We start from the raw sequence: 14,001 nt of genomic DNA, 5'->3' as shown, positions 1-14,001 counted from the left end.
AGTCGTAGTACCCTTGAATGAGTGCTCCTGCTAGAGTCTTCAGTCTTCCAGTAATCAAATTATGAAAGAAATTAGAAACAAAATTGATTGATTGAATGATTCTTGACTAACTGACCAACTTTTTTTGATTGATTGAGAATGCACATGGTTTGTGGCAGATACTACTACCAACAACGAAGGTTATCCTATAACCCTAGTTATATGAGTACTGGCAAGCGTCTGCCTCGCCATATTGGACTTGCTCGTTATACAGATTGTATACATTGAAAGTATTTCTCATGCAGCTTCATCTACCCATGCCACTCCCGGTCACGTATATAACCCGGTGGCGTGCTGTGCTCCTCCATCCCGAGTCTGAACTTCATTCGAAAGACAGTCAGGGGTCCTCAGGGCGCAAAGCAGAACGCTTGCCAGTACTCTTATAACTAGGGTTATAGGATAAACTTCGTTATATTTCTAGACTGGCTTCGCGTTCTGCTTCGCCATATTGGACAAGTGGGCAGAGCAGGACGCGTACGCCGATAAATGTACCTGCTGAGGTCCCCTTTACAACCACCAGAACAACTGGGAGGGTCCGGGCCGTCCTAGTGAGGAGCAGAGGGATAGAAGACAGACTGTGCGAAAAAAGGGTGCAGTACCCAAAAAATGCACAAGGTGAGTAGACCGTGTGAAAAAAAGGCCCCCTGGACCGCATGAGCAACAGGGCTCTCTGTCGGGTCCAGGAGCTAGAACCCGACCAAAGGGACCTGGTGAGGACAACGAGGCAGAGGCATCGTGTCCTCCCCAGGCGTCGTCTGTGACACCACCTCCCCTTCGTCAGGAAAGTTCCATGTTCTAACGAATCGTTGACTGGAAGGTGGGGGTTCAGGACGAGTCCTGAGTCTCTGACGCAGCCGCACCTCCCAAACTGCTGTACCAGGTGGGGGGGGGGGGGGCGTCCGGTACACCGTGCGATCACTGGTATACCGGGGAGACAACCACTCCTTGAAGAGGGTTGCTCCTTTAACCCAGGCTGACAGGTTCCTTAGCAAGAGCATGGCTCGACCGTGCCTGGAGGACCACGAACTACACAGAGGCGCTGACTGCTCAAAAACAGTACCTCGATGGCCCACCCGCTGAGCGTCAGGTCCGCCCCGTTATTTCCTCCCACTGGTCGGCTGCAGTGAGGACCAAGCCTTGCATCACGTGTCCCCTCCGGTACACGAGGAGGCAGCTGTCGCATCTTTTCACCTGAACAGCGTGATCTCTCAGTGGCGAGGAGTAACGCGTGGGAGGCTCACGCTGCCCCCGATACTTCCTGATTCTGCTACACAGGCGCACCAACCGACCTGTAGGAGTCGCTGTCCACAACGTCCAATCCCCACCCACCGGCTTTCCCACCCCTAACACTGCCAATTGTGTTAGTATGAACGACCGGCCAAGCCGGTAGCAACGCAGAGAGCTGGGCTCGATACCAGCATCTCCTGCATTAGTGGCGAGGGCCTTGCCCACTGCGCCACTCAGCCGTGCCTGGGAGGGGGGTCGTTTTTGTATGCTTTGATCGTCACCAACGGAATACGTTATGGACTAGCGTTACACACATACGCTCGGATCGCAATGAAGGCATGCTTTGATCAATGCAAGATTTATATCATATAGCCCTTACCTTGACTAGGATCTGCCCCAAAAAGAATATTCCAATGATCTGATCGCGAGTCCCAGTATTGGTGTCGTTCGTGTCGCCAACATAATCCGCCATACATCATCCATCTGGATGATTCAACGCTCCTCAAGCCGGCATGGAAAAGTCTGCCCGGACCAATATAATCGACGCACAGCCCAATACACAGAGTTTCAAAGGATGTGCAATACCGGCCGCATCCTACCAGGTGGCGGTATTGGACTCATTCCCTATGATAACACCAGGCTCCCTGGATGGATAATGAATGGAAATATCGAATAAAAGAAATAACGATGAAAACCCGACTTTTCTCGGGTTTGGCACTCAAGCGTCGGCGAGTTAACCCGAGATATCTCTGGTCTGGCCCCGAATGAGTTAATATATAGTATCAGAGATGAACTGTCCAAAACTCAAGGCAATGCAATTTGATGACATCATAGGATTCCACCTTTGTTTAATATTGAGAGCTCATAAATCAAAACTCTTAAAAAAATGTGTCTTAGGAAAATGTCTACTTTTGTAGAATGATAATAACAACAACAACAACAACAACAACAACAACAACAATAACAACAACAAAAGTCTGTTTCCATTTCCCCTCTCAGTTGAAGTCAATGATCATTTGAAGTAGCGGCGCGGCAGGGAAGTCCATGGTGATGATACCGAAGCGCTGCCGGTGCCCGGCATGCCGCGTCAAGTAGTTGTACAGCCGGGCATTGATGCGCTGCGCGATGGCGTTGGGGTAGGCGAAGACACCGGATCCGCTGGCGAAGGTGAGGAAGACGTCGTCCTTGTTGCCCACCGCAGCCGCCTCCAGGTGCTCGTGCACACTCTGCCATTTCTCCTCCACGTGCAGGAGAGTCGGGACCTAAGGGGAAGGACAAGCTTTAAAAGGAGTAGTTCACCCAAAATATATACTATGTATACATGTTCTACCCCCCTTGCCTGGAGTGCTATAAATCTATCTGGAGAGTTTCTGTGTGATTCTCTTAGTCTTGGAGATATCTGCTGTAGAGATGTCTGCCGTCACTCCGATACAATGGAGCTGAATGGCGCTGTCTGTGGCGCTCAAAGCATCCAATTTATTTGAAAGACTCAACAGCAATGTCTCTTCATGACCCTGTCACCAGTGTTGTAGTACTCGAGTCCGAGTCATGGACTGATTTTCAGGACTCGTGACTCGACTTGGACTTGAGCACTGATGACTCGGACTTGGACTTGGACTCGAGCATTGACTGCATTCGGACTCGGAAGGTGCAGCCGAGGACTCAGACTTGTTAATTGATAAAACGGTGGCCGCCGGCCGGGTACAGTCACAACGAATGGACGCGTACACGCGAGTACACATCCGTGCGCGATCGCGCGTACTTAGTTCTGCCTCAGTGATCTAATAACACGGCGTGTAACCGCGTGTGTGCACGACTGCACCCCTGGTGACCGCGGCGCTGTGTCATGATTCAATAATGTAGACCTTTTTTTATTTGTACGTCAGCTCTTTGACTGCCAGAGTGGAGTGGACTCAACCTTGAGGACTTGGACTCGGACTAGGGCAGGGGTCAGCAACCTTTACTATCAAAAGAGCCACTTTTCCCCCCTCCCACAAAATAAAATGCTCAGGGAGCCGCACAACCGATTTACCCTTAAAATGAAGATAACACAGTGTATAACGTTTTATATATCCCGAAGCATACCCCACATTTAGCATAAAACGCCTGACAATTGCATACCCAAAGTAATTAGCGATTTATTATACTTTATACTTATAGCACACAGTTTGTTGCATTAATGGGATTATAAAGCAACAAAAAGAAAATGTTTGACTTTTTATTGCTGTTTTTACCTGTTATAACAAAGGAAAACCTCAAACTCTTATGAAGAGGAGAAAAAATACTGTCTGTGTAGACCTATTTTTAAATAAAACACAGAAGAGGAGACAAAACACTAGTGTCTGTAGACCGACTTTGAAATAAAACCCTGAACTATTCAGGTATATTTGAGTCCTTCCCTTATTTGTGGAACATTTATAAAATAAAAAATAGTCCACTTTGAAAAAAGAAATATTTTAGTTGATGAAATATCTTTTAATTTCAGTGTCACAGGGAGCCGCAACTGATTGGCTAAAGAGCCGCATGCGGCTCCGGAGCCGCAGGTTGCCGACCCCTGGACTAGGGTAACAGGGACTCGAATCAGACTCGACTCTAGCTCTTCTTTGGTGACTCGGACCTGGACTCGGACTCAAACATTGGGGACTCGAGACCCGACTTGAGATTTAATGCTTCGACTACAACGCTGCCTGTCACTCAGGATGGCATACAGTGGAGAGCACCTCCCGTGGGATAACCCTGACAAGGAGCCGGACAGCGCCATCGATGGCCTCTACGCGCTACGTCACAGCACCTAGGGAGGAGGAAGCGAGACTGGTGGTGGTCTCCGGCGGTGGTGTCTGGTGGTGGTCTCCGGCGGTGGTGTCTGGTGGTGGTCTCCGGCGGTGGTGTCTGGTGATGAGGGACCTAGGGAGGAGGGAGCGAGACTGGTGGTGTCTGGTGGTGGTCTCCGGCGGTGGTGTCTGGTGGTGTCTGGTGGTGTCTGGTGGTGGTGTCTGGTGATGAGGGACCAATGATCCTGGTTTGGTTGGTGGAGCAAAGTTCATCTCTGCATCGATCGAGTAGAGAATCTGTCATGATCCAGCGGCTCCTGTGTCTCCTGTGTCTCCCCTACCCCTGTTTTTCTCCTGTCTGTCCCTGTCTGTGTGTTAGCTGAGGGGAGCAGCTTCCTGCAGACCATATATGGGCAGCTTCCTGGCAATCAGCTCATTCCACTCACCTGCTCAATAACCACACCTGTCAGCCATCTTTTCATCAGCCCTGCAGTACATCTACCCCGGTTCTTCAGTCACTCTTCGTCAGATCGTTAACTCAGCTACTTGGTAGTGACGTTTCAGGCCTCTCTTTAGAAATATTACTCTACAGATTTCTTGTCAGTTTTCCTGTGTTTTTGTGCTCCGCTCATTTTTGTGTTTCTTCTGTCTCAGGATCACCACTGCCTGCCTGCCTGCCTTCTCTGATACAGACTCACCACCTTTTCTTCTATATTACGACAGTGTCCGCCAATCTTGCATCTTGGGTCCCCAGTCCTGGTCTTGACAGAAGCAAGTTCAAGTTTGCTTTTATTTGTCACATATAAAGTACATGTACATTACAGTGAAATGCTTGGTTCTGTATGAGTCCCTGAGATTGTGCTTCATACAGTAAAAAAGAAAGTAAGTAAAAGAGGAATAAAGTCACAACACTATACAATATACAATATGGGTACATTGAGCAATTCTTTCAGGGAGAGCACCAATAGAGTGACCTATAGGTGCCAGGAGCAGGGGAGCAGTACAATAGAGTGACCTATAGGTGCCAGGAGCAGGGGAGCAGTACAATAGAGTGACCTATAGGTGCCAGGAGCAGGGGAGCAGTCCAATAGAGTGACCTATAGGTGCCAGTAGCAGGGGAGCAGTCCAATAGAGTGACCTATAGGTGCCAGGAGCAGGGGAGCAGTCCAATAGAGTGACCTATAGGTGCCAGGAGCAGGGGAGCAGTACAATAGAGTGACCTATAGGTGCCAGGAGCAGGGGAGCAGTCCAATAGAGTGACCTATAGGTGCCAGGAGCAGGGGAGCAGTCCAATAGACTAATAGAGTGACCTATAGGTGCCAGGACAGTCCAATAGTGACCTATAGGTGCCAGGAGCAGTCCAATAGAGTGACCTATAGGTGCCAGGAGCAGTCCAATAGAGTGACGGCAGACATCTCTACACCAGTTTTCTCCCAAAACTAGGCAAATCACCAAACTAGTTGGATAGATAGATAGCACTCCGGGTGAGAGGAAAAATATGCTTTTTAAAATGTTGGTTTTAAATCTCTTCACACACAAACTATTTCTAAATGAAAGGAACAAGTTATATTATTAAAATTATAATAATAATAAGCAATGCATCATGATGCATGGACAGGAATATATCAATTAGTGATATTTATCAAAATGAATTGGTGTGTTTATCTATTTGTCGGCGCTGTGAATACATTGATGTTGCAGACCTGTCACATCTTCATCTTCAATTTGATCAAAACACATCAAATTGAATCAAACCACGGTCGAAAAAAAAACAAGATTTCATCACGATTCAAATCTTGACCTAAATAATCGCAATGGAATCCTTTTGGGATTTATATTCCACACACCCCTAATAACCAAAATGATATAAGCTCCTACCATCCAGTCGTCTTCTATCTCCAGGGAGCGGTAGCGCATTCCCAGGTCCGGCCCGGCGAAGTCCTGCAGGACCACAAGCTTCCCGCGGGCCTGGCCCATGCTCGGCACCAGGCGGCTGTGCCACAGGAGGTCCCAGTGTGCGTAGCTCTGGATGTAGCTCACTACGGCGCCGTAGATGTTGTGGGTCTCGCTCATCTCCTCCTTCAGGCGCATCAGCACGGTCTCGCTGGGGTACTCGCGCAGGAAGTCCACCACGCCCTCCAGCACGTGGCCGAAGTGCGCCCGCTGGTAGGACACTCCGTGGTGGATGGTCAGGTTCCCCTTCACGTGCCGCACGCGGATGTCCAGGAAGCGCACGCCGGCGTGGAGCTGGGACGCCAGGGTCCAGGACTGGCACTCTGCGAGGGCGCCGCCGTACACGGCCATGGTGTTGTGGGTGCCGGGCATGGTGACCTCGGACAGCGGACTGCTGTCCGGAACGTTCGCCATCCAGGAGGGGTTGAGGAACTCCGGGTTGGCCGTGTCGTCGTAGTCGGGCCTTTGAATGGCACTGTTACTCAAGCTGACGATTCTAACGATGACAAAAAAAAGATGGGTTACTAAAGATGCTACAGATAACATTTGTGCAGCCATTTACCATTTACATCCACAGAGCTTTTAGAAAGGTGCAGAATAAAGTTTAGTTGAACCTAAAATATGTTTCCGACAACTAGTACAAACTAGTTTGACAGTTTGATCTGAACTTAGTTTGATAGTACAGCGTACGATAATTACAATAATACCCTATGTAATCCTATGTAAGCACATCATTGTTTTGCTCTTACATGCTGGTGCTCTAGAGCAGTGGTTCCCAAAGTGGGGGTCGCAAGGGGGGGGGGCGGTCGTGCAACAGAGGGTAACGCAGTCTAAACTCACACAAGTTGGAGAGTCTCTCTCTCTCTCTCTCTCTCTCTCTCTCTCTCTCTCTCTCTCTCTCTCTCTCTCTCTCACACGCACAAAGAAAAAACAAAAAAATCCATCAAAACCAGTGTTGTTGCTAATCATTGACACATGACTGTAATAATCCCCCCCAGAAAGATCTACTTTGCATTTGATATATTGCAAATATTAAACTTTTTGTGTGTTGTTTTTACAACATTTGTGATGCCACCATTAATTTGGACAAATGTATAATTACTTTTTTTTTTATCCACTTTTTCTCCCATTTTCTATTTTTCTCCCATCCCAATTTCGTATCATCCAATTCAACCCTCCCCTGTCTCGAACGCTGTTTCTTGCCTCCCACAAGCCGGCTGCAATGTGGACTAAGTCATACATAGCACGAGTCCCCTCCGGTACTTGAGGTAACAGCAGTCGCATCTTTTCACCTGCGCAGCTCGATCTCTCAGTGGCGAGGAGTAACGCGTGGGAGGCTCACGCTGCCCCCGACACTTCCTGATTCTACTGCGCAGGCGCACCAACCGACCTGTAGGAGTCGCTGTCCACAACGCCCGATCCCCACCCATCAGTTTCCCACCCCCTAATACGGCCAATGTGTATTAGTATGAACGACCAGCTAAACTGAAAGCAATGTGGAGCGCTGGGCTCGAACAGACGAGCCCAGCGTCTCCACATTTGTGGCGAGCGCCTTGCCCACTACGCCACGTAGCCGCCCGTCTTGTCCCCGCCACTTCCTGTGGTTCCTCCGCCTCGTATCCTTGACGGTCAAACGGTCTACACGGTGCGGAGGATCTTGGGTTGTAGGCGGAGGGGTAGGGGGTTCCAGTTCTTGGTGGATTGGGAGGGGTACGGGTTAGAAGACCGTTCCTGTGTGCCTCAAAGGGATATCAATGATCGCAGCCTCATCAACGATTATCGCCGGCTGCATCCCGAGGCACCCAGATGAACGTCAGGTGCCGTTCGTCGGGGGGAGGTACTGTAACGTCTGGGCTTCTCTCCCTATTCAGGATTGGAGGCCCAGCCGCCATCTTGGAATTCTCTCTCTGTCTCTGTATTATCTGATTGTCGTCACGTGCTGTCTCAGTAATTACCTTGATTGTTGTCACCTGCCTGTAATTATGTCACTGGTGCTGATTGGGTCTGCTGGCTGTACTGAGGCCTTTATAGTAATACTTTGCCCCTCTCTCCCTGTCGGTTCTTCAGCAGTGTTACTGGGAACAGCCGTCCATGGGCAGAAGTCGGATATCTCGCCTGTTATCATGCTTTAAAGTTATCCTTGCTTTAGGTCGAGAAGTCGGATCTCTCACCGCCCTATTCTCTTTTGTTGTTAAGTTCTCTTCTAAGTATCCTTCCTTATTGCTACTTCCTGCTTTACCTGGTAAAGTATTGTTATCGCTCAAAGTGTTTCTGTTAATAAAAAGAACATATATTCGAGAAGAGCAGCACCCTCTCCGTCTCCATTCTTCCATGCCATACTTGAACTCAACATTCTTACCATGGATTCCTAACAGAGCTGTACTATATATGATGCCAATATATTATCTAATCTAATTTCGATGGGTCGCAAAGCGCTTCCGCGTCCATTTTCACACGGCTGCATCATTAGTTGCCTTATAAGGAGCTCTGATGCCAAAGATGTTAATATACATGTATACAATACTCTATGGCTCTGTTACCCAGACTGTACGAACTCTGAATTATGTTGCCTATACTCAGTTTATACCTCTACTGCCTTCACCCAGATTCGGCTCAAACAAGGGACTAAACACGTTTCGTAATTATGCCACATCAATGTGGAACGCCCTGCCTAAAGCTGTAAAGGAATGTGAATCACTACCCACTTTCAAAAACACTCTCAAAAAACACCTACGTGAGACTGCAATTCGAAACTGGCCCCTACAAATGTCCTAACCTAGTTGTACAGTAAATGACCAAGTAAGGCTTTGTCAATATTCCAATGTACAGTGTAAAATGTGTGTGTCCCCCCCCCCCCCCACATCCAATGTTCAGCCCTCACCCAACCCACCCAACCCCACCCCGCCCAACCAACCTCCTCCAATGTACAGTTTCTACGCCAAATGTATATACACTCCTTTTCTGGACACTTTTGTATCACAAACAGTACTGTATTTGCAAATCTGATATGTCATAAATGTATAGATGTAGCAGTACTGTCTATCTGTATGTCATGTATGTCATATATGTTATGATGAATTGAAAATGGGGGACCCTGATGTAAACAAGACGAAAGTCTTTCTCTGGTCTGCATCCCCTTAACAATTGTATGTATTGAGCTGTACTGTACTGTACCCATTCTGCAATCTGTTAATAAACTTTTCAATCAATCAATCAAAACTGTCTACAACTACCTTACACTATAATCATAACTACCTACCTCAAACTAACGGATGGTATCGTGAAGTGCAGTCAAGAAGGGCTGGGGTGAGTAGCGGTGCTATGGGTTAAACTCACTCTCACATCCTCAAAGACAGACAGACACGTTGCGAAGTAGTGAATTCACCTCTTGGTATAGCGGTCTGTGTTGCTGCCCGCGGTGTGGGAGACCGGGGTTCGAATCTCCCTCGGGGCATCGTAGTTTGAGGTGACGTTGTCACAACCGTTACACTAGTCTACCCATATAACTCTGTATGATGAACAACAATAATATATTTATACATTTATATTTACTGTATATATATTTATCCACATCTGTCTGAATATACCTGTATATAATCCTTTTTGTTATAAACCTATTTATATACCTACATATAACCCATATAACTTGATATGATAGTATGATAGCATGTACAATAATGCTGTATATACCATATATGTATCTACATCTGTCTGAATATACCTGCCTCATAATCTTTTTTACATACCTGTACTATATCTATATCTGTATATATCCCTTACCTACTTTTATCTACACTCCTGTTTAATCAGCTGTACATCGTATACTTTGTTACAAGGACTATCAGCTCTATAATAATAATAATAATAATAATAATAATAATATACTAAACCTACAAGGACTATCAGCTATATAATAATACTAACCCTGCAAGACTATCAGCTCTATAATAATATACTCACCCTGCAAGACTATCAGCTCTATAATAATATACTAACCCTGTGAGGACTATCAGCTCTATAATAATATACTAACCCTGTGAGGACTATCAGCTCTATAATAATATACTCACCCTGCAAAGACTATCAGCTCCATAAATGTCTTCCCCATGTTTAGGCCTCGTCTGACACTAGTCAAAATGCCAGATTCCTCAGTTATTACAACAGGGTCTAAACACAAAAGAAGAAAATTAGGTCAGGAAGGCTTTAATTCAGGACAGGAACACACCAACATTATGGGAAATGCGCTTGCTGTCCTCTCCAGAGTCAGACGAAAGCCATCAAGATAGAGGTATGTTTACTTTGCATCATGACTGTATGCTAGTTGCCTTTGACTTGCATATTGCTGGTTGGTTTATCATAGACAACTAGTGTAATTTGTCATAATCTATACAGTAAATGTAGGTTTCTCTCCTGGTTTCAATCCTACCTCACCACCCGGACACAGTTTATCACAATTGGCGATTCCAGTTCCACCTCTTCAACTTGGCCTTTAACCCCTAATTTCTCACTTTGTATGTTGTGTCTGTCCACTATGTTTGTTACTTTTGTTATTTTCTCCCCCCTATGTAAAGCGACCTTGGGTCTTTTGAAAGGCGCTATATAAAATGAAGTTATTATTATTAGGTGAACTAATAGAGGCTGCATTCTATAATATGCCCCTCCCAGATTCTAAATATCTTTGCCAAATTCAGATTGTAAATATGTTTTTTCGAAGGTTGTAAAATGATGTTAACAAGCAGTGAATGGACTCAAAAACATAGTTCAGATATAGTCAAAATGCAAAGGGTCATGTCTTGCTTGCGATTAGGAGGACAGACGTAACCGTGGCATCATTTGAAACCTGTGAATCTCTTCTACCCAAGTGTGTATATTATGTGTACATCTCAAAGGGTATTTTCAGGTCAATGTGATGTAAGAATGATAGAACAAGTCACATATTATACACCCCAGTAAAGATACACTTGTATTCCAACTAGGGTGTAACCTGCACATCAACAACAAACATCTCCTGTAACAAAAGCATTACAGCTAATAAGAAAAGGGGGGAACCACTGGATGAGAATAACGGCCTGCGAGTGAACTCAGCTAACCCTCGCCCTCCCCGCCCCCCGCCCAGGGCATTTCAATAGGCAGGCTTAAGCTTTCCTAATCCCAAAACAAGAATCCGATCGTGAGTCCGCAACTTCTATACCAGTAACTCTCGGAGTGTGGTGTGTCCCAGTGCTGGGTGGGGTTTCTATACCTGAGAGCAGGAGGTGGGGGTCTTCGGCCCGGGCCGCCCTGAGGGGAGAAAGAAAGAGAGAGAGAGAGAGGAGGACAGAAAGCGACTGACAGAGCGAGCAAGCCAACCTGGGATAAAAGGAAGGCATGTTGATGTTGCATATCCCATGGAACAGCTACAGGGGATCCACGTCAGAGTGTTGGATGTGTGTGTGTGTGTGTGTGTGTGTGTGTGTGTGTGTGTGTGTGTGTGTGTGTGTGTGTGTGTGTGTGTGTGTGTGTGTGTGTGTGTGTGTGTGTGTGTGTGTGTGTGTGTGTGTGTGTGTGTGTGTGTGTGTGTGTGTGTGGGGAGATGGGGGGGGGGGGGATTAGGGGCGGGGGGGTATTACAGTGGTCACGCCACTCTTTCAACGCCACACAGTTCAGCTCACAACACACACACACACACACACACAAGAGTACACTTGACAACACGCACGCGCTTGTCACCTCCAGTCTAGCCAGTGGTGCTACACCATGACAAGGCCAAGGTCCATGTCAGCGTGTTACTGTGTGAATATAACAGGTGGCCAGTGGTGGAGAGTAACAAAAAGTATTTGTACTTTCGAGGTACATACTCCACTACATTTATCTGACCCCATTAGTTCAGAAGAATTTTTTTTTGCATAGAAAACATGGCAAAAATGTATGCTGTACTTCAAATGTTTGCAAGAGGACGTAATTAGAGCAGCAGAACTGGACCACATACCAGTGTAATACAACCTCTAATCAGAGCAGCAGAACTGGACCACATACCACTGTAATACAACCTTTAATCAGAGCAGCATAACTGGACCACATACCACTTTAATACAACCTTTAATCAGAGCAGCATAACTGGACCACATACCACTGTAACACCACCTTTAATCAGAGCAGCAGAACTGGACCACATACCACTTTGACATAACCTTTAACCATTATGTACTGTAGGCTACATGCTTGTCCAAATGAACTCCATTGATGCTCATATAGAATGATCGATCATCTTATATTCATATTTATATATATAAGAAAAGCCATGGGTAAAGTTTTGCCCTGGTAAAACAGACTAGAGCCCTACTAACTGCATCACTGTAATGTAATAATTATCAAAAAGAAAACTAAAAACCTAACCTTCTTACTGTCTTCTACTATTATGAACTATGTATGTACTATTATGTACTGTACTATGTCTATACTACTATCTACTACTTAGTATGCCAATACGTCTATACTACTATCTACTATGTACTATGCTACTATGCCTATACTACTACCTACCTACTATACTACTATGTCTGTGAGGTTCGCCTTTCCCTTGACCTTTAATTCCCTGTCTCCTCACCTCACTAGCCCCCACCCTCGCGTTCGTTTACTCTCGTTTGCTCTTCAGCAGCCACACCCTTGGACTACCTGTCATTATGTGTTTGATTGGTCTGGTGCCGAACACACACTTCTAGTTCGAGTATCAATTACCATCACGCACCTGATGTGTATTCTAATTAGCGCCCTTGTGGGCTTTAAGTACCTCGCTCTTCCCCTCAGTCCTGTTCGGGTCGTTCCGTATCATATCTCTATCAGCAAACTCCTTCGGGAGGTTCTCAATCTGTAGGCTCCTACGGGAGTTTCTGTTTCTGTCTGTTATGCTCTTTCATCTCCGGCGTGAGATGCGCTCAAGCCTTCGCCACCTGTCGCCGTTTGCCTGGAGGGAGACACTGTACTGCGCTCTCTAATCCTCTACGGGAGGTATTCCAGTGTTCCACTCCAGACCTCCGAGCCAGACGCGCTCTTCACTCCAGACGCGCATCCAGACGCGCATCCAGACGCGCATCCAGACGCACTCCAGACGCGCATCCAGACCTCCGAGCCAGACGCGCTCTTCACCCCAGACGCGCATCCAGACGCACTCCAGACGCGCATCCAGACTCCGCGCCACATGCGCTCTCCGTACCGGCGCGTATTCCAAGCAGACGCGCACCACTCAGACCTCCGCGCCAGATGCGCTCTCCGTACCGGCGCGTACTCCAAGCAGACGCGCACCACTCAGACCTCCGCGCCAGATGCGCTCTCCGAGCCGGCGCGCCCTCCTCCAGATGTCTAGCCTGCGCGCGCCTACTCCATCCCTGTAAGCAGCTCTGACCCTCGCCCTGTTCCAAGGCCAGAACCCTGTTTTCTCTGTCCCTGTCCCCAGCCCGCCTCCGCGGGCCTCTGTCCCTGTTTCCCCTCTCTAGTCCTCCTAGTCCTCCCTGTCCAGTCCTTCTAGTCCTCCTAGTCCTCCCTGTCCAGTCCGTCCAGTCCGTCTAGTCCTCCTAGTCCTCCCTGTCCAGTCCTTCCAGTCCTCCTAGTCATCCTAGTCCTCCCTGTCCAGTCCTAGTCCTCCCTGTCCAGTCCTCCTAGACCTCCTAGTCATCCCTGTCCAGTCCTCCTAGTCCTCCCTGTTCCTGCCCTTGTCCCTTGCCCTGGCCCTGTTCCCTTAGCCTTCCCCTTAGCCAGCTCGCCTCTTAAAGGCACTGTGCCTATTTTCCCATTTCTTGTTTTCCAGTATTTTGTGTTCTCCCTTAAAGGGACATTGCCGTTTTCTGTTGTTTTCAATAAATGCCCAGTTCTTGGCTTACTCTCATACCTGTCTTGTGTTGTGCGATTGGGGTCGGTTACAAACCATAACAGTACGACCCGACCCGTCGACGACCCCAGCCAGCACAGACGGTGTATGTTGAGTTTGCCTTTTTTTTTTTTCTCTCTAGTTCCCCTGTTAGTCTTTCCTGTTAGC

The 14,001-nt window shown here is 47.3% G+C and overlaps 1 protein-coding gene across 1 annotated transcript; it reads right to left on the bottom strand.

Annotated features, from left to right (window-relative positions):
* Positions 1-2,261: 2,261 nt before the first annotated feature.
* Positions 2,262-10,098, bottom strand: LOC311226566 (1-phosphatidylinositol phosphodiesterase; the record flags this gene model as incomplete). Its single annotated transcript, XM_084311986.1, has 3 exons — positions 2,262-2,528; positions 5,916-6,486; positions 10,061-10,098. The coding sequence occupies 3 exons, from the start codon at positions 10,096-10,098 to the stop codon at positions 2,262-2,264; spliced, it is 876 nt and encodes a 291-aa protein (XP_084168112.1).
* Between the last annotated feature and the right edge of the window lie 3,903 nt (positions 10,099-14,001).

This window comes from Notolepis coatsorum, assembly GCF_963971535.1.
Source record: "Notolepis coatsorum genome assembly, chromosome: 4".
NCBI lineage: Eukaryota > Metazoa > Chordata > Actinopteri > Aulopiformes > Paralepididae > Notolepis > Notolepis coatsorum.
This window is presented reverse-complemented; position numbering and strand designations above follow the sequence as displayed.